This window comes from Syngnathus scovelli, chromosome 7 (genome assembly GCF_024217435.2).
Source record: "Syngnathus scovelli strain Florida chromosome 7, RoL_Ssco_1.2, whole genome shotgun sequence".
Classification (NCBI taxonomy): domain Eukaryota; kingdom Metazoa; phylum Chordata; class Actinopteri; order Syngnathiformes; family Syngnathidae; genus Syngnathus; species Syngnathus scovelli.
The window spans coordinates 5,253,504-5,275,041 of record NC_090853.1 but is presented as its reverse complement, the minus strand read 5'-3'; the positions used below and the strand labels follow the sequence as shown (position 1 = coordinate 5,275,041).

The window sequence follows — 21,538 nt, the reverse complement described above, 5'->3', positions numbered from 1 at the left end:
TCCAACCAGACACGAAAAGACTTCTGCGTAATGGCCGATGACCAACATGTATATAATTCATAATTCATCTCCTTGTTGAAAAGAATCCTCAATGGCACCAATATGTTATTCAAGTGAGTAGAGTATATTTAGCCATTGCGATGACACGTTCCCCGGACAGCTTCTTATAATAGAACAAAAGGTGTGTATGTGCCAAATCACAAGGTCAGACCGAGCTAGTCTTCACTTATTATCAGTATGTGTTGGCCGCTCAGTGCCAAGTCGCCCCCCTGAGTGGAAACTGGCCCGAGCCTACGGCTATGTGTGCGTGTCTTATCAATCAGATTTGTTGCAGTGTGCCAGTGAGGTGTTTGCATCAGCAATGCATCACCACATCCACACTTTGCTGAAATGGTGTGTGCGTCAAGCTTTTGTTGTATAGTACTACCGAAACGATGCTTGCTCTATTTACTTAGACACACACAATAGCTATTTTTACAAGTTAGTGCTCACAAGAAGCATGTGTGTGTCTTTTTGTTTTTATATTTATGTATTAGGGCCATGCTAACAAATCACGATAAATTAGACATTCTACTAGAATGATTTATTTTGAATTAAATGTATATGTTCAGAGGCCTAATGCAAAAGCGTAATAATGTACTCTGAGGATTTTAAATATTAAGATTTATCATCAATTAATTTGGAGAAACAATTCGAACTCTCCTAGCAAAGGCCTCTTCTGCTGGTCACCATGGCGCCGCATCACTGTTGCTATGGTTTCCGTATCGCCAGGATATGGCTCAAAGCAGACGTGCCTTATTTAGGGCTCCCCTTCGTTTCCCAGCGTGCCACTGCTTCCGCTAATCTAACCCAAGAGTGGTTTCTCCTCACTTAAAGATGAGGGCTAAAAATAGAAAGAAGCATCCCCAATTTTTTTTTTTCCCGTCACTGCTTCTAAACCTCCCATCATCTCAGACTATTATCTGACAGGCTCAACGATTCGTTCCTAACATTGCACCTCCTGAGAATACTTCACCGTCGCTTCATCTTCCCTCTCGCTGTGTTGTGTCACACAGTTGACAGATTATCACGTTAAACACCACTTTAATCCACATCTGCCGTCTCTGAGTCATCGAGGGTAAAAGGGAGACTGTTCTTTAGTGTATAAACATACATTTATTATTGAATCATCATTGTCTGTGGAGAGCAGTTTCAGGGAAACATACAAAATGTTCAAAATGATTATAAAAATAGAATATGCATAATTGAAATGATTTGAATTGTGAGCAATAAAACCACATCAAACATTTTGATATTTACTACATTCCCACGTCTGCGTAATTGAGTGTACCATCAGCACTTAAGAGGTATTGACCCAGCTGACGTCACGCTTGGTGATCCAGTCAATAGAAAGCATCACTTTTCAGTTCGAATACTATTTTAACAATGCGTCCATTTGTTGTGCTATATTTAGTGAAACTATTCCACTCTGTTGTTGTGCAACCGTCTGCCCGCTCATGCAAACAGCTGACTTAAAGGCGACGCAATGTGCATGATGCACATTTACGTACGGTGGAGGTGGGAGTCTCGCGCATGCGCGTCAGTGCCCATCAGCGACTACTGGAAAACAAAAGGGAGTGGGAAAGAGAGGGACAGGCGAATGTCTCAAATCTTTCTTTAATGGCGCAAATAGATTTGAAACGACTTGAAGCGTCGTTGCTATTCTTCGAGGGCTGAAGAGAGAAGTGGAGTCGTTGATTTTTGTCCGTGGAGTACAAATCCGAGAGAGAATCCACAGGTCCTTCTCTTTTTTTCCCCCCATCGTCTCGTCGATTTTGAAAACAATGTCAACGCGTCAGGTGAGCACGTTTCAACTAACGAAAGGAAGAAGTTAGTTCGCTCAAGTTACATTTATGAGTCTCGATTGCATAGATTTGTACTAAAGTCCTATCTTATCTTCTGAATTAAGTCTATTTATTTTGTAGTTCCTGCCATAAAGTTGAAGTTTGTGATTGACTGCCAGTTTCGCGGACGGAGGTGAGCTGCGCGCGCACCCTCGCCGAGGAGTGACGCTGTCCTGGGTCCTGAACTCCCCCTGAGAACTCCTGACCTCGTTAAGTGTGGAAGATCCAAAAAGTCAATCTTCAGCTGTACCTATAGAGAGACTTGAATATGCAAACTCCAGCCAGAGTTCATCTACAAATTGTGGTCCTTTTGCTTTTTTGGGGTAAGTTTAAAACTACACTGATAAATTTGTTTGCTTAGTTGTGTTTATGTGTAGATTAGCTGTAGTCCTTTTGACGGTTACATTTGAATGAGGTTCAAAGCATGTCCGATGGCACCATTAATAGGCACATCTTTCTGGCTTGAATTTTGAATTTTTAGTATTTTTCTCTATTGTGTAGTTTGAGTGTGTGAAGTGGTAGCCCCCCCCCCCCAAATGATGTTATCCGAGCTATTATTTTGAAACTGAATTGTATTGCACACTGCAGTGTTGATCTTAGCATGCTAACCATTGTTTTTGCTAAATTACTCAAAAGCGAAACCTACCTAATTTTATCCATACCTGTTTAACAATGCTTTCAACTAACTCGATGATAAAAACCGGGTACTTAAAATGATTCGTTTAGTTATTTAAATAACTAACCCCAAAATTACAAACATATTTTCAACAAAATTAAAAGGCAAAGATAACAGTAATTTAATAAATGGATACTTTACTTAGCCTTATTCAGCAGTAAAAATATATATATATATTTGTCTATAATGAATTTGCTAACTTCATTTGCTAACTTCACAGGCCTTTATTTATTCAGAGATTGTGAATTATCAATTTAATGCCATTCAAATTCTCACTTTACTTGACCACTTTCGGTCGTCCCCTGAACTGCCAGATAAATGATGGAATCAATGTTGACACAGTCTGCCTGTGGGGCAGGGGGGGTGGGGGTGGGGGGTTGGTTATATAAGTAGAACGTTACCCAGTCACACTAGAGACATCCATGTGGCCAGCTGGCAGGCTGCTGCTGCTGCCACGCTTCACTTAGAAGACATCTATCTTTGTCTTTTATAATCTCTTTTATTCTTCCCATTGCATCCTTCCCACTTGGTCTTGTCTCCTATAATTTGACTGTCACATTTTTTTCTTTCTTTCTCCTCCCATACCTCCCACTCAATTGTCCTTCCCCTTAAAGCAAATACTAATGTGCAGAGGCCATCATTAGTGCTCACTGGCCTGGATGAGCTTGGATTTGTGATCAAGTACTGAAGGCAAACCTTTTCCCAGTGCTCGCAGAGCTGTAAAATTGAGTGGACGTCACTTTAATGCTTACTGAGCTTTGCCATTTGCTCCAAATTGGATTCACTATAGACTAAAAGCCTGTAAGGAATCGATCATAGACTGGACCATTATGTTGTGATGCTTTATTTTACCCAAAAAATATTAGAATAAACAAAATATTTGTAATTTTACACTATTTTATTTACAAAGCTGGAATGCAAAAAATTGTCTCAATGTCCAAATATTTATGGGGCTGACTTTCCATGAGCTGTGATTCATTTCCTTATTTTTGTGTGTTGTTAGCGGCTAAGCTAGTCATATGCTCTTCTTCTATGGCAGTGCACCTGAGCCAGCCGGTGTGCGTAGACCTCCCCTCGGGGACGGAAGCGGTTCTGGGAAAGATGATGAAGTTGACGTGTATCTCTTGTATGAAACGTGAGGAGGTGAAAGCCAAGACCCATGTGGATTGGTATTACATCACCAAGATGGAAGAAGGCGTCACACCTGACAAAACCCTCGTAAGATCTTTCACCCAGTCCAGAATTTCTTATCTAAGTGATGATCATAAAACAAGAGCATCTCACTTTTTTGTCCCTCCCTAGATATACAAGTATGAGGGAGACTTTCCGATGGAGATGGATGGACCGTTCAAGGGCCGGCTGTTGTGGAACGGCAGCCAGGACCTGCAGGACCTCTCCATCAGCATCGTCAATGTTACCTACAACGACAGCGGCGTCTACGAGTGCCACGTGCTTCGCCAGTTCGAGTTTGACTCCTTCACTCCGTCAGCTTATGTCTTGAAGAACATCACGCTCAGAGTGAAGGAGGAAGGTGGGATTCATTGCCCGACACAAGAATGGGATGGCTCAAAATCAGATTTGTGGGTTCATTTTGAAACCGGCATTAAGATTTTTCATTATCTTCAATTAATTTCGGTTTGAGTTGTGCTTTTTAAATTCAGTTTTAATTGGTATTTATTTATTTCTTTATTTAATTGCAGTTTTAGTGTTTTAATATATATTTGCCGTATTTGTCAAATGCAACATGTGTGATATGAATTGATAAAAGCAAAAACAATGGTTATTTTTAATATATTATAGCTAGTTTGAGTGAATTTTGTAAACGTAAGATGTTCATCTTTTAGAAGTTTAGTAGTTTAGTTGATTCAAGTTTTGTTAAAAAGGTTGACATCTCGCAAAAGCGCAAGTATTTGTCTGTATTTGTCTTTAATGGCAGCTGTTTTCTTGGAATGCTTTTTTTTTTTTTTATGAGCAACCTTAAATTGATTATCTCGGACTAATAACTAGCCTCTAAAATATTTACGTCACGTTTTAGAACCGGGCCCCTTTTTTAGAACCACAATAACGTAGGTAGCCAAAAAGCTAGCAAAGTACAGAAGAGCCATACAAATTTGCCGGTGGAGACCGGGCTAAATGTCAAGTAGAGTAGAGTAGATAACGTCGCTAGAAACGAGGCTTAAATGAGCCTTGCGCTTGGCTTGCATCCAGGGCAGGTCTCTCACCCAAACTCTGCTGGGATACATTCTAATGAAGATAAGTGCAATTGAAAATGGATGGCTAGTATGCTTTTAAGTTCCTATTAGAAATCTCCTTCACAGCAAATCCAAAATAAGATCACAGGAGAGAAATATATATTATTTTTTTTTACCAAGGTAAATGGTATGATGCCTAAAAAGGCAAAAACAGCAAATAAATCACCATAACCATAGTGCACACCCTCTCTGTGTTCTGAAGGATTAATTGTGTGTTTTGTTTTGTCTTGTCTGCCCTTTTGTCTGCTTTCTTTTTGCAAGGGGTAATGTATTCTGCTTCCTGCATCTTTGACTTGCATTTGAATGCTTCCATGACGCCATTCGTTTACAATACATACACTCGCCGTCACCGATGCCAACATTGTTTCCCCATTTTAGTGCGTTCTAAAAATGCACTGAATGTTTTTATCCGTGCAGATTTTTGAGTAGAATTTATCTTGAATCTTTGTCTTATCTTTAGTATGTAGTGTAGGTAATTAATCCAATGTCTTCCTTCATATTCCACTTCTGTGTTATCAAATGCCACGAAGAATCCCCCCGTGTTCTGCACATAATGACGGCCCGGTTTTATGTTCCACTAATGATGTTCATTGTTGTCAAATGGATTATATAGCTCAGTGCAAATGTGTGCGTGTGTTTGCGCCAGTGTGTACTTTGCCATGCGAGGGATTATATGACTATAATAGAGCTATTTGCCGAGGCTGCAGATTCACATCGCTTTGTGGAATTTGGCACCTTGTATTCAGTTACACCATTATTTACCGTAGTGAGTTTAAAAGGTTGAATTGATTAGAGACATTTAAGCAGTAATGTGTTTTACATTGGTTCTCTTATCACTAAGTCATATATGATGTTAAAATATTCCTCATGTCTTACACGATTCATCTTTTTTCACATTTTAAAGGCTAACTTGTGGAGATATTTTTGTTGTTGTATTGAAGTGATTTTTTTTTAAACCATCAAACGTTGTGGTCCTTGCCAAAGCTTTAATGAAGATTATTCAAATCTCCGCAAGTCGCCTTTACCTTCACAGGTTGTATTGTTTGTAGCACAAGTGATACAAGACATGTTTTTAAAAAAGTCTGCTTTTGAAAATTTTACATATTCTATGTAAAGGCAGAATTTTTTTTCATACATCTCTTGTATTGATTTTCATTACATTGTGCAGGTGTTGCGAATAAATTAGCCCGTGAATGGAGTCCCGATTATATTGAAAACAAAGCTCAAAAGCATGTCTTCTTTATGATGCCCCGATTTGTTTATTGTGGGTTACGCACATCCTCCTCAAATCTGTGAATAAAAAGTACCGCTTGATTCGCGATAGAAAAAAAAAACAAAGGTATTGAATAAAACATGTTTGTGTGCTCTCGCAGCCAGCCCGGACGCCACAGCCCTCTACTCGGAGATCATGATGTACTTGCTGCTGGTCTTCTTGACCTTCTGGCTGTTGGTCGAGATGGTTTACTGCTACCGCAAGATCTCCAAGTCTGATGAGCTGGTGCCAGACATAGGGTGAGTCCCACTGGGATGAATGACAAGTAGTGAGTGAAAGGGGAGCGATGCATTCAGGCTAAGTTTAAACGACGGTGATCAAGTTGGGAGTGTTTGATAATGTTTTGATAGTTTTTAATGTCAGGCAATGTTGCTTTGTAAAGAACATGTTTGCCCCCGGTTATCCAAATCATCTTTCCGCATTGAAATGAATGGGAATGCCATTAAACCGTTCCAGCCTCACCCCAAAAACGTTTCTTACATCCCCTCCATTTATATTAATCTTGTGATCGGAAATTGACAAATTAATAGAATTACGAGAAAATAATTTGTGCTTTTCTTAGAACGGACAGGAAGACATAAATAACTTAAATGGACAAAAAGGAACTAATAGGATTAGAATCGCCCGCTTGACAGAGTACTCGCTCCGGGACTGGATGAAGGTGGTTGCTCATATTGCAACATGATACGTAGGTGTTGTCACTGCTGCCTGACTTTCGGCAGATTGCATCAGTCATTTCAAACACTTGGAAAGTGACGAATTTTCAAGACCATGGAGAACCTGACAGAGCTGACAAGAAAACAGCCAGACAGATGGACAACGAAGTAATTGAGTCCGCTTCGCATCTGTTTGTAGCCCTCGTCTAACATCTTTTCACAAAACCTATCAGACGGCGCCAAATAAATCTCCGCTGAATGCTCTTTTTTTTATTGTTGGAAGCGCCGTCTTTGCGCCGCCGCTCCGTGAGAGACCGAGCGTTTGCGTCATCTTGTCAGCGCTGACAAAGACCCAAAGGCACCTGTGTAGTCAGCTCCCGCTGGACCGCCATTGTGTTGACGGGGGCACGTTGATCCGGACCGACGGCATTTAAACAAGCAATTTATTTGTGCAATGGAACAATCGTAACAAATAGATGCGAGCCTGTTTTTTTTTTTTTTTTTTACAATTAAGGCCTTTATCAGACAATACGACAATGTGCATTTCCCGTTTCCACAATAGTGACGATCCACAGAATGAAGTTCGTACAATCCCCAAAAGCAGTCGACCCAAACTTTTTCTTTACAATAACATCTTCCATGCCCCCCACCCCCTCCATCGATCTAAACAAAGCTTCACAAATTGAGAAGATTGTCTTCTGCTTTGCCAGGTATTGAAGGACCATGACGGGACGATAACGATCGGCGATCCCAGAGTCCTGCCAAGCGAATCTCTCACCCCCTCCCCACAACGCGATGCCGTTTTCCTGTGAAGAGCCACAAATGTCAGTTTCTTACCTTTCTACACTAAACTCAAGTGCCCACGCGAGTAAAACAAGTTCAAATGTCGAATGTCACGTAAAAAAAAGCGGCTGCACTTCATGTGAACTCGGGCCTCTTCTTCATACCGCGTAGTGCCTCTGTGATGTAGACCCTTTAGAAATCGGTACAATCAAGTCAACAAACTCTTTAACTGCTACTCAGCGTTTTATTTATTGCCTGTAGTTCTCTGGATTTTATTCAACAATATTTTATAAGACATACTGAGAGGCTGATTTTAGTAGTATTGGCTAATACCTTTGTAAGAAGAATTACATTGCTTTTTTTTATTGTTATGACGTGCATTACCGCTATAAAGAACAAATATATGACTATTATCTTTTCTCAGCTGTATTTCTGTAGCTTTTTAATTCTTCCTCGTATTCTCTCTGTATAAATCTTTAATACATAAGAAGATGTGAGGTCTTAAAAGCCACTGCTTTGCCAGTTGTTGCTGATTTTCGACATTCAGTGAAGGCTTTATCACTACTTTGTTATATTTTGGATACATTTTGCACTTAATGTTATGTGGCGCTGCACCTGTTCTGCAAATGTTTGAGTAAATTCCGCTAAATTCCAAATCTGTCGTCAATCTTTAACTTTGATTAGAAACCAAATACACAATGTGGATTTTTTGGGTGGTTATAAAAGTACGTAATTGTGACAACAGCTTTAACAAAATAGCAAGGCTAGCGGTACTAAGCTAGCATTAGCATGCTAACATTACATTTGTCTCGTACTATTGTCAGGTCATACATTTCTTTTCTGTTTGCTGTCATGGATTTGCCGTGATAAAACGTGTTTCATTTTAAATTGGAGTCTTTAAGTGAGTCAGCGGAAAATATCAGCTTTTTCCCCGGGAAGGGAAAAACAACATAGTTGAGTTAGTAGGCGGCCATGTTTTTTTTCATACTGTGTTTCAGACGTTTCGCCGTACATGGTGTTAACTTTTAACTTTATAGCTGTTGTGGTGCTTTTCAAGTACGGTGGCTCAACACAACACTGCACAATAAGCCCTCACTAAAGCTTTCGACTTTACAAAAAGGAAGCAAAAGTTTGCAGGATAGTGAACTGAAAAGAAAGTGCAAAAAAATCCAGGTTGCTCTGTTCCAAAGCCCATGAGCCAGAGCAGCTGTTGTCATGGCAACCAAGCCATACCTTTATCAAGGCGTAATCACCTGACTAAAATGTCCTCCAAAACTCCCAAGGTCAGATAATATATATAGTCCAGGGCGGTGAACTGGTAATATCACCGGTGCGAACTTTATCCATCCATCAGGTTCAGATAAATTGGTTATTGATTGCGCAACATATCTCGTAAAGCGGTCGTTCGGAGTCCTCGTCTGTCCTTTTCTCCCAACATGCTGCTTCCCTCTCGTGTTGCCGTTATATCCCCGAGGATACAGCCCGGTAATGTGGCCCACATACGTACCAAAATACATTTGGATTAAAGCAGACGGCCTCCTGCTGCTGGCAAATATTTGAAGTCACATCACATCAGGCACTCAGACAGGCCATGACTATAAACACCTTCATTTGGATCCTTTTTTTTCACCTCATGTAGCGTAATCACGCCATGCCTGAATCGATATCACGCTGAGAAAAAAAAGCGAAAAGCCATAAAGATAACCTTGAGCGGTTTTACGTTTTTAGTTTTTAAAAAAAAAGAAATCACATCTTCATGTGACACGTGTCCATCCACGAAGGGTCTTTGTCTCCCTCTAGTGTAAAGTGACATCAAACGTCATCAAAAACTGATGTTTCTTCAGTCATCATCCTGAACGAATGCTTGCCGCCATTGATTTATCGAGTCCCGCCTCTTCGGGGGCCACGTTGATAAGAAACACTCGGTCCAGGATGTTGGAGCTGAGATGATGCGGAATGTTGTCTGTGGCCAGATGCGCCTTAGTGATTGTGGATCAATAGTCACTTTCCCGGAGCTGGCTTCTTTCGTTTGTAGCATTTAAGTGTTATGATAGACTTATTGATAAAATGCAAAGTGTGTCAATAAGATGCTTTGGTTTGCTTCGTCTGGCTGGGATGTAACCACTTCTTCCGCAAATCACTGTCTGACCAAGTTTAGGCTGATTTTTTATTTATTTTGTTAATCCTGACACGCCATTCATTTATCATCATAAATTTGGGTTTATTTCTGAATTTATTTTTCCGCACTTGATTTTTAGTGTTTCTGTTCCTTGCCGTTTGAGTCCTTCAGCATGCCAAACGTGCGAAAAAAACTAATTGGCCACTAGGGGCAGTATAAAACAGTCATGTACAACAAATTAGAAGAGTTACACAGCTAATTTAAATGACTCTAAGGCTTGGGAGTATTGTTACATCACCGATGCTATTTGTTAGCCGCCCTATGATGTTTTGCATTTTGTGTTAGCATTGAGCTATCAGAAGGCAAAGTTGAGTGCTCATTTTAAATAAGTAATTCTGTTTGTCTTGCGTGAGGGGAAATCTTGAATGATGTCCCTGACGACTCACTGAAACATCTTTAATCTAAGCCACGCCCCCCTTCATTAGAGCTCGAAAACCTTCCCACCTATAGAACATCCAGATCCAAAGCAGTAGCAGTGCTTGATGATAACATTCTACCACTGGAACACACGGTGACATTTTCCAAAGGTGTCGTTGTTTGAACTTCATAATTGTCTCTGAGTGAACTCCAGTCGAGTGCTTTTCCAAGCGTGACCTCATTTATTATGTACAGTACATGGATCAGTTAACCTGCTTAAAAAGGTAGCAGCTGTTATCACTCTCACTTTTCCCACTCTTGCAACGCAAATCCGGCTTGATTTAAAATTTGTATTCACACCGTCATGCGCGACTTTAGTATTTTGAGATAGCGAGACTCGAGCAGCAAGTCGATTATGTAAGTGAGGGTCAATCGCCGGGTTTGCAGATATAAGTCGCTGACTGTATTTTTTTGGGCCGATTGTTCAGTTCACTCGCGTTCGGCCTTAGGCGGGGCATTAGTAGATAACTGAATGTATTACTTTCTATTCTGTATCCTAATCATACATCTTTTCATATTCTATGCTTCTTTAAAGGGCATTGCTGTTAGTACGTTGATTTCCCAAAAAAAAAAAAGTTAATTAATTCTTGGAATACGCAGATTTATCTTTAAACGGCTCTCTGGACACAGAACACCAAAGTGATGACTTTGCATGGATTTAAAATGATGTAAGGAGCTTATTTGGGAGGCTGGCTAATTTCGAAGTGTGGTTGTGTCATAATTTGATGACGGCTAAATAGCTTGTGCACATCAGTCCAAATGCTATTTTCCTGTGGCTAATTGTCTTCTCTAATCGGCTTCTTCTTCCCCGCTAAACAAACAGAATGAGTGTTCTTGCAAAATATTATTACATTTTTAGATGAATTAAGCGTTTGATTTAAATACAATTATTTGTTCATATCTCCCCTTGTTCTTTTGATTCATGCATTATTCAGAGTTGCTTTGTGATGGAATCACAATCCTGCTAGCACAACAACACATCGCTGGTGTTTTATTTTTTTATTTTTTTCAAACACCTGTCCTCCGCTTTAACTTTGAAGCAGCTCCATGGGACTTTTGCAAAGAAACAATTTATGCAATTATTCCAAAGTGTTCTGGAGAATATTAAATTACCTCTGATAAAGGTGTCACTTGTATAAGTACAAGGGGGTGAAAACATTAAAATAAAGCTTGTAGAACAAAAGTGACACCATCATTTATTTTTTCGTAAAACATTTGATAATCTATTTCCCGATTTTAATTATTGCTAATCATCATCGCACGCCAAAGTGCGCCCAAAGCCTCCTGCGTCCGCATCTCCCACCTTTCTAATCCGTTCTCTCGCATTTCAAACAAGAGGCATCTTTGATTAGCGAAACAAAGAGCATGCCTTAAATAAAAAGACCATTTACAAGTCAGACTGCGCTCTCATTTGCCAATGAGGGTGAAGCTGGCGCCGTGCACGGCACAATGACGCGCTCGCTCTATTGTTAGTGAAATGAACACCTGGCTGCCGGGCAAGTGTTAAACCGCACCTGATGCACTGCACACAATAAGATGACACAGTGCACAACATGACATCGCAATGGCTGGATTCATCCCGGCCTCCGCACACCCGCTTATTTATTTTTTTCCATTCGCCAGGAGCTTGTTGATTAGAGGAACGTTTATCATACCGGTGGCAGCACGGTTTCCTGTGGGAAGGGGAAGGTGATGACGAAACATCACTGAGTGTGATGACAGTGGTAGTGGCGCTCTGTGGAGCTCTAATAAGCATCCTGTGGAGATCTGAAAGGAAACGAAAAGAGAGCTTTTGCCAGATATTTGAAAAGTTTTACCGCTTTTTTGCAGCAGCCAAGGCGGCAGATGGACAGTTGCACTTATATGTGAGTGCATGTAAAAGGTTTGAAATGCTAATTTAGCACTGCGCTAAAGTCTTAGTCCACCACGAGTATGATTTAAACTAAGAAATGAAACTTCATTGCTTGTAGAGTTTGAAAAGTGATGAGTAAGTAGACTCCAATTTCAACAATGAAGTCCATGAAGAAGCCAAAACTTCCCGCCGGAAAAAACCCTCCGGGATCAATTAAACCAAAGGAAAGGCTTTGAGCGCAGTTTTAATCCTTTAGTTGTTTGAAATCCCAGATTAATTTTTGTGAGCATTTTGTAATATTTGCATACGTAATACCACATCCTAAACTTGTTCCGATTAAGCCTTCAAGCCCTGACAGAGATAAATGCGAGCATTGTCTGTGGCTTAACTGATCGTTCGGAGCGGTACGTAATGACCACACTAGATCGATAGCAAAACAACAGCCAGGACAATGCTCATTTTTTTGCAGGGCCACTGGTGGGAAAGGCTGATTTGCCTTTTGATCGGGTCAAAGGCCTGTAAACAAAAGGCACTCTGAACAGAGGAGCTACTTTTTGTTTTTGAAATAATAGACGGCAAAGGTAGCCTGTAGAGAAAATCGTTTCACCCTTCCAACAAACGCCAATGTCGATCCCCTTGAGACTATGATGCGGAATCTATGGACGTATTAACAATTATCATTGATCAGGCTGTAGCTCCCCATTACATATTGAAATATTTAAACATAATATTATTATTATTGAATTGATCGATAACTGAATTAATTACATACATATTATATACATATATTTTAAAATATTAAAAAATATATTTAAATATATTTCAAAATATTTATTTGAATTCACATGACTGTCTATTGTTTAAATGATGATAACGTCCTAGCACAGTGATTCTGATAGCATGGTACACAAAAATATTTCTGAAGTAAGTACAAATAAAATGTACATTAAAACATCACAAAAAGTAAAGTAAGTACATTTAAGGTACAGTTCAGTTGTATTTAGCTTTCAATTATGGCGCACAGTGTTTTTTTTAATGTCAGTAGCATCATAGTGGGAATATACAGAAAAAAAGACGCTATAAAACACTGACATTTATGACTATTACGAAGACCTAAAAGTGGTCTCCAAAGACGTAGACCTCCTAGTTGATCCCAGACTGTCGCCACAAGCGTCCCATTCCCGCCAACAGGGTGTTGCACCTTTCCGCAGTGCAGATCAAATTTACTTCACCCGGTAAATTTGATCTGCACTGCGCCATAAAAAAAATCATTTAACCAAGTGAATTTGATCTCACTTGAACTGAATCTCGTCGGCTATTGTGCAGTACCATGAGATAGAAAAATATTTCGTTTGCATTGAAAAGCGGGCCTTGACTGGTGAGCACTGAATGACACTGAAAGTGGAACATTTAGTTGAGTGGGACACATAGCAGCACATTTTCTACAAATGTCTTAAAGGCACATAAAGTAGAGCTACCTACAAACAGGAAAGCTAATTTGTCCACTGTGTCCATTCTTTCTCATTGTTTCAGTCATTCCCAGAAGAGCAAAACAAATCAACTGGTAAACCTACATTTTGTCCTCAACCTCACAGCAAGGACGTCCACACACATATCAAGGAGTCTTACGGAAGAAAAATAAAAAAATAAGTAAAAGTGAAGTCATAAAAACAGTAAAATTGTATGATAGAAAAAAAAAAAGTCAGAATAAATAATCTAATATAAAAAGTACCGCATAATAATAATAAATAATTTCCTCTTGATTGCTAACAGTCGTGTAGAGTCAACAAACGGGGTTCAGCAAGATGGTCGAGCGGCCGGGTTCAACATCTCGGTATGATCAAGAAGAAGGGTGAGGGGAGGGGTGGGGGGGTGGGGGCTAAAGGTGATGCTTATCTCCCCTCGTCGCCTAGCAACAAATGTCTGTTTGGCATTCTGCAACAGCCTCACTTATGTGACTGATCTCCTCATTTCCGCTGACATCGACTAGTTTAAAGTACATGACTGTTCCTGCTGAGAGAAATAGAGAGCGAGCGAGAGCGAGAGAGAGAGAGAGAGAGATTGATAGATTGATAGAAAGATAGATAGCTATGCACCCACTTGCCAGTGGAATGAGAGGCAGCCATTGAAACCTTGTAGCAAAGTTCAGGCTCTACCACCGGTCGTCATGGCAACAAAAGCCGGACTCACCATTGACCCAGCTCTATGTGGAGTAGGCTTGATCACGTGAATGAAAGTGGGCCATTCACTAAAAACGGGTTATCAGTGAGACAATCTGCAATTGTTAAACTTTTGAAGCAAATATGTTGCACGTATGTTATCAAGACATCTGATAATTGTTTTAAATTTTCACGTACAGCTTCATTTTTAGAAGCTGACCCATGAGAACTGTCAAATTTGTTGTATCCATTTTATATATAAAATAAAAATAAATAATGAATAAATACATATTTATATAAGTATTTATTTCTTCTATTTTTTATTTTATTTTCATTTATTTTTATTATTTCATAAGAATAAGTAAATCAAGTAAATAAATAAATCACCTACCTGGAAACACTCATTGTTATAAAACCAAGCCTTAAAGTTTGCCTGCATTTCAACTTGTCGTAAATAATTAGCTCGAATCAGTTCGTTTGTATCCCAAAGAAGAAGCACTAACAAGCAATCATTCTGTATAGAGCCACCTACAGCCATTCAATCAATGCCCTCAAATGAGCATTACGGCAAATTGCTATTTTTTTTCCATCTCTCTTTCCTCTTACTGCTTTTATGCACACATTTTCATTCATGTGGCTTCCACTCTACTTTTTTTTCCGCTATAGTGCTTCACAGAATTTCACAGTCCTTATACAAGCAGAAATTCTGACACGTCCAACGTTTTCATTGTGTCAGTACTTTTCTTTCACAAGAACTTGAATGTCAAAATAAACAATTTAAAAAGTTAGCTGGGGTAAACTTGCAGGATCAAATCATTCACTGCCAGCTCAGTACAAAGTAATATTTGACGTCTATTCTCCTCAATGGCAGTGAATAAGTCAAACACACAAAAATCTAAATCCTTAAATGGAAGCGCTTCAAATGAACTGCCATTTTTTTTTTTTTTTTTACTTTTGAGCTCAGTGTTGTGGCTGGCCGATAGTGTTTCTTATAGAAAGATTTGTGTTTGAATTCGTCTAACATGTTCCTCCTACGTGTATCTCCCTAAAAAAAAAAAAAAATTTTCTTGACTTAATTGGGTTCTTGCTCCTTGCCAGACACTCTCTCTCATCTTCACTAAGGTTCACTTTATTAAATTAGAACCCGAGATTATTTTTTTTTGAAAACACATATAGGCGCATAAACAATTATGACAAGAAAAAAAAGGGTCATAAACGGACGAAAAAAAAAAAAACTAGGTATCTAATAATGACTGAGGCATGAAAAACGGATGGATATATTTTTCCAAAACATTATTGCGATCATGAATCTTTTTAAAGAAGTAAAAAAAAAAATATTCCCAGGAAGATATATATAATAAATATTTAAAAACCTGCTCTGGTCCACCATGTGCCCTTGAAGCCTGTAGAGACGCTCCAGCTCACCTCTTGGCTACAAAGTGAGACATTAATTGATTGTGAAGGTTGTGAAGCCTCCACAGTGTGACAGTGAACAGCACCTTCAGTGAAGGCAACTCGCCAATCATTTCCCCACACTCAAATATTTCTTGTATCACTCTGAAACCAACACCGGTCATGTACTGCTATCACACCATGACAAGCTCGGAGAGAAGCCAAAACCACAGATGAGCCACTAGTGGCCTGCAGTACACTTTAAAAAAAAACAAAACACACAGCAATGAATATTTTAAAAGTGCTAGAAGCTGTCTGTGAAGTTTGTTTACATAAGCTAACATAGTTTGGAGCCATAATGCTGTTTGGTACCACACATCCCAGTGTAGAGTCACCCTCCATGTTTTGTTTGCAACAGAGACAATGTTGAAATAAATGACTGGATTTAAGCTCAACACATTCCCCTGCTGTTTTTTCAACAGCATGATCCTTTCTTTTACGGTTTTTGTGGTCTTGGTTGTATTCATGGCCCCGCGCCAGCCGCTATAATTGTCTCTTCTTTATTCCGTGCCCATCTTCGCATCATCGTTTCTCCTCTTTCAAGTTTGAATTGGTGTTAGTCATCCTCTCGCCGACACTTTTGGCAATTCGCTCCAAGCGTTTGCATTCGTTTCGACGCAAAAGCCCAATCGAGACGCTACTTGATTTACTGACACTAATTTTCACATTAGCTTAATAGAAAAATCCTGACACTGCACATAAATACTTAATATTATAAAAACTCTTAAAATGCTTGCTTGAACGTAACCCAAATGAAATAGCGAACGCAGTATTATTTTTTTTTTAAAGAGTACATTTGCCAGATGAAAAAATAGTCAACAAAAACGACTGCATATTTTCCTCCCCTTTGTTTCAAAGTCAATAGCGATGGAAATGCAGAATAAATTGTTGCTCAAATTTGTCAAGAAAAAAATAATTACAATTCACAAGCATGTGCTTTCCAAAATGACATCTGTTCTCGAGGAACATTGCATTCCTCTACAACAACAAATCCATTTCCCATACTGCTTGTCCTCATTACGCTGCATCCAGGCACCATTACGGCAAAACATGAAACAAGATTTTTCTTTTTTTGTAGCCATTCTTATGCTACATACACCAAAGGCACTTTGATATTGACCCACTCCATATCTTTTTTTTCATCTCAATGTTATGATGACAGTAAAGGAGTCGGACTGAAGTTGGAAAGGGTGACTTTGTCCTCGTTGATGACGGCATGTGAAAGGCATACACGCGATGGGATAAAAGTGGACAAAGGGCGGGGACGGCAAGAGGAATGGAAGGAGGCCATGTGACATGTGTCTCGTAGTTGACGGCGCCGTGTATGGAAAAACACAAGTGCGGTCCGCGAGAAGCCCGAGGATATCCAACTATCACCCAGGAACCGCTGAACACACACACACTGACATGCGAACCCTTCGGCAAGGAGATTTTCCGCCTTTGCCACACTTTCTATGTTAATAAGATTCCTTTTCGGTTCATGGATAATCCGGGCGATGCTGATGAGTGGGAGTGAGTCAGTTTAACAAAACCAATTGAAATGTGCACTGGCAGAGCTAAAAGGGGGGCTAGGAGGGCACTGCCCCCTCAGAAAAATATCCCCCCAGGTGCCAGACAGACTTTTGGCTATTTCACGTGATTTTTTTTTTTCAAAATCTACACCCGTCTCCTGTACAGAACACATAATGAATCTTTTTCAGCGTTTTGTAAAAAAATTTAAGGGTTTGTAGGGTTTTGTGGGCTCCCTGAAATATCCTTAGAAAAACATCGTATGTAGCTCCATCCATGTGTCTGTCAAGAAAAAAAAAATCAATGCATGACCTTTGACCGATAGCGAGTCCGCTTTTCTGTGATGTAGCCGCAGGGTCGAAATTTTTACACTTCCATAGTTTCAGTATTACATTTGGCGCTTCCCCATTATTATTTTTTCCTCAGGTCCTCCCGGTCACACCTTTTGCGTTTCATAATTACCGACATAAATTAAGAGATTCTTCACCAATTATTTTCCGCAGTGACCTTTCCGAACAAATCAAATTAGAGGAGGAGCGTTCGCTCGTGGTCTGATGGGAAGATGCGACGCTGAACATTTAGCCCGCCGGGAAAAGGGCAAAGGGTGGCGGCGTGGGAGTGGGGATGACAATGAATCAAGCCAACAGGTATTTTTCACCTGCGTGAGCGTTCGCATTCACGCTACGAAGTCTTCCATCAGTATGGCGTCATCGCCGTCTGTAACTCAAACAACGATTTTTGTCAAGGGCATGCCTGCATGTGTCACGAGCGGGAAACTCATTTTGGATGTCAGACTAACATTCGGGAGAATTGTGGCCCTGTCATTGCCATGGCAACCTCGCCTCTTCTTTTGTAAAAATAGGAGACAATGTTGAACTGAATCACTTTTTTTTTTTTTTTTGGACACTAGCCTAGTTTTAGGGAACAGGGAAATAAAAGACTTCCTGAATCAATTCAATCAATTCTAAAAGAATAAATGAAAATATATCCCACTTTAAAGTTAAATATAACTGAACTGTACTTAAAACATTTTAAACCATTATGCCCAGTTTGAACATTTAATTCAGCAATTAAAGAGAACCACAATTTGAAAAAAAAATCACAAAATAATTAATTGAGCAAAGTTATATATTTATTTATAAATGCTAGGTTTATTCTGTTTTATTCATCGAGGTTCATTTCCCCTCTGTTTTTTATTCTGCCATGACTCATCCAATTGGTGCCACTTGGCAGAATAATAATAAAAAAAAAAAAAGGTGCCACTTTTTCCCAAGATGTTTACATCCAACTAACTTTGCCTCGTTCAGCTTGTCAACAAGTACTTGTTTACCACGCTTCATTTATATTCTCCAACATGGCTTCACAGTAAATTACATTTGACAACTGTTGAGCGAGGCCCGGAGCGAACTAAAATGTTTCTCTTTCACAGCAGTTTTGGGGCTAATTCCAACTCACCCCAAAAAATAAAGCTGGCAGTTTTTAAAGTCATCCTCTGCAGCAATTTGGGAAATGGAACATTTGACTTTGGTGCTGCCCCATTTGTGGGGGTCTTTCATTTTTTTTTTCCCTGCCTGATTATATGTTGCTCTTCTCACAAATGTGCCGCTGACTTCACCTTCCACCCCAAAGCTCATTTCTCATACTGCTCAATATTCCAGCACAACGTACTCCCAACTGCTCTTCTTGACATTGATAAATTGAAACGCTAACTTGACTCCACGGCTGATGTGTCAGAAGTATTCCCAAGATGAATCGAAATATTCTTGGCGTGCACTCCCGTCGAATCGCCTCTCTTTATTTTCCGCCGTCCTGCCGTACCAACTGTAACCTTTTCCTCCCACTTTTGGCCTTCATGGCCATGTCGGGCTCATTGTACTTCCCGCTCTCGTCTCCACCTGACTCAGGAGAGAAAGATCCTCACTTGAGCTAATGATCACATCATAGAGCGTCTTTCACAGCACTTGGCTGGCTTCCAATTATACGCCTTCTCTTCCTTTAAAATAAAGATCCTTAACCTTCTGCTACCCACTGCCTTCATTACCAGACTTTCTCTGTCCCAATTTCTTTAGTTTCTGCTCTCTGTGAATATTTCTTGCTCTAAATCGTCTTTTAAATGCAACATCAGAACCTGTATTGACTTTTGTAAAGTTACAGAAGCTTAAATAAGCTAGAATGTTTTATTATTGGTTGAAGTAACACCCCATAAACATTTCTCATTTCCTGCTTGCTATTAGCTATTAGCACTTTTGCTAATCAGCGATTTTAGTGGAGGAGCAAATTGGTAAATTGGAGACAAAAAGTTGATTAAATTGATTTAAATTCACACAAAAATATTCAGAAGTGATGAGAACTTAAGAAAGAGAGTGCAAGCAATCTGATGTCGAGTTGAAAAAGTCTGTTGGCATAAGGGAGATGAAACTTTTTGAACAAATATCACGCAAAGTGTATGTCGAGATGAATCATATCGATTCGCCAAATTTGTCCTTCAGCCGTTACAGCTACGGAAGAAAATGAAAGAAAATGAGTTTGTCTCTCGCTCTTGTTTTCGGCTAATGTTTCATTTGCATTAGCATGTCTTCTGTCACCATTAGCATGTTCCTATTAAATATTCAAGGGGTGGGGAAATGGTGCATGAGTTCACGTCTGTTGACAAAATGACACAATATACCGCAATAGAATTTCTACAATCTCAAAGTGACTTGGAGCTATTTCTTCCCTCGGGCATTATCCCCCAGCAGATGTGTGGCTGTAAAAGTGACGTGCATTTCCTCTTTGAATATTTAAGTTAGCATTTGCACGAGCAGACATTCTTTGTGGTGGATCCAGTGATGCGGTGAACCTCGATGAAAAATAAGAGACAAAGCAAAATCAAGTGTTGCCACTCATGACCTGCTTTTCCTCACCGCGCCTCATTGCATCCATTTGAGTGCTTTTCGCTCTGTCCCGAACGTTCCTCTTTGCACCCAGGGGTCAAACTAAATGCTTTATTGTTTTTCCAGGAAAAACACGTTGTTGCGGCTTCACCAATAGCAAACTGTTTCTTGTTCTCTCACCCAAACACACAGAGGTCAGTGAGATGGCAAACATGGTGTGTGCATTTGTTGTTTGCTCTGCTAGCAATGTTGCGCGCTAACCTTAGCATTTGCAGTACCAAAATTGAGAATGTTTGTTCAGCCTCAAATTGCTTTTGTGGATTTTTTTTTTTTTGCTAGCACAATCGTTTCTGTCAAGTCGTACTACCTAACTAATGGGATAGAAAAATGATATAAATATATAAAAAAAAATATCAAATATATATCACTTGAATTGCACCGGTTGCAACCGTTGTGAATTAATGTTATAATAAATGTAAACAAATACATTTTTAAAAAATTATAAATTGTGTTTCGCCAGTGACGGTGGTCTTTCTGTTTGGAGTTTGCATGTTCTCCCCATGCCTGCGTGGGGTTCCTCAATTTTTTTTCCCCCCCAAGTACAATCCAATGGGCCAAAAATTAATCCACTTTTTGCTAATAGTTACTCAATTCGCTCATGCGGAAAACAGCCCATAATATTTTCATGTGTAGGAACAAAATTGTGTCCAACACTGAAGACCTCTTTGTACTGTTAATAAGTACCTGCGCCCTTGACTTCATCCATTTAAAATGTTTTGTTGGTGGCAATAAACTGCACACAGGAAACCATTTCTCTCAGCTAAAGCTCTGATAATAACGAGTCACGTGTGAGAGCAATTTCTTTTCACTCTACAGTCATCCACATAATACCCGTTGGCCCTTTTAACCGCTTGCTTTTCTGAACTACTTCAGCAGATTGCCTTCAACCAAGTCTCCAACCTGGGCAAATAAGTCCATCACCGTTTCCTGTCCTCTCCAGTACACATTGTTGTTCCACATTCATAAACTCACCAAAGAGAGAAGCTTTTTAAACTTGAGTCACTTCGCAATGAGGTCTATGACGTGCAAGAGGAGAACATTAAAAGGATCTTAACAAATCCATCGCCTTCGTTTGTGGCCACGTGTCATTGAAAGGCTATTGAGTGTGTCAGTGAAAACACTTGAATGACCTTGAGCTACTTTATCCGCACTCCAGCGTCTCCTCCCGCAATTTAAGAGCTTCAAGTTTCCTCTAATTCTTTTTGTCATCCAAAAAAAAAAAAAAAAAGTTATGGCGTGAAGCAAGATGAGATTTCTTTTTAATTTATTTAGTTTTTAAAAGTCCCACATTAATTATTTATTTTACCGCTACCGTGGTTATATTTCACTCTTCATCGCTCTCTCTTGTCTTCTCTGGCTTCTTCTCAAAAAAAAAAAAAAAAAAATGCACTCTGTTATCACGGATTGCGCAGGAAAAGAGGCGTCATTAAAGCAAAAAAAAAAAAAGGCATTTTAAATGAGACAAGAAGCCTCCTCTTGAAGTCGGCTTCCGTATGTTGACTTGACTGCCAACA

At 39.7% G+C, this 21,538-nt stretch overlaps 1 protein-coding gene across 2 annotated transcripts; it reads left to right on the top strand.

The window, feature by feature from the left end:
- The first annotated feature begins 1,558 nt into the window (after nt 1–1,558).
- scn3b (sodium channel, voltage-gated, type III, beta) lies at nt 1,559–8,179 on the top strand. Of its 2 annotated transcripts, none has more exons than XM_049726961.2 (6): nt 1,559–1,838; nt 2,003–2,206; nt 3,599–3,777; nt 3,862–4,090; nt 6,185–6,323; nt 7,451–8,179. In XM_049726961.2, exons 2-6 carry the CDS (start codon nt 2,152–2,154, stop codon nt 7,455–7,457), a joined length of 609 nt encoding a protein of 202 aa, XP_049582918.1. In that variant the 5' UTR covers nt 1,559–1,838; nt 2,003–2,151; the 3' UTR covers nt 7,458–8,179. The 2 variants fall into 2 exon arrangements, with proteins under 2 accessions (XP_049582918.1, XP_049582917.1); XM_049726960.2 differs by having other exon boundaries at nt 1,965–2,206.
- Nucleotides 8,180–21,538: the final 13,359 nt, after the last annotated feature.

What these genes read in the sequence shown, in the direction of transcription:
- scn3b (XM_049726961.2), top strand. Translation starts at nt 2,152, where the DNA reads ATGCAAACTCCAGCCAGAGTTCATCTACAAATTGTGGTCCTTTTGCTT. An exon ending in GGTCCTTTTGCTTTTTTGGG is followed by an intron (nt 2,207 to 3,598) that starts GTAAGTTTAAAA and finishes CTTCTATGGCAG; the next exon opens with TGCACCTGAGCCAGCCGGTG. An exon ending in TCACACCTGACAAAACCCTC is followed by an intron (nt 3,778 to 3,861) that starts GTAAGATCTTTC and finishes GTCCCTCCCTAG; the next exon opens with ATATACAAGTATGAGGGAGA.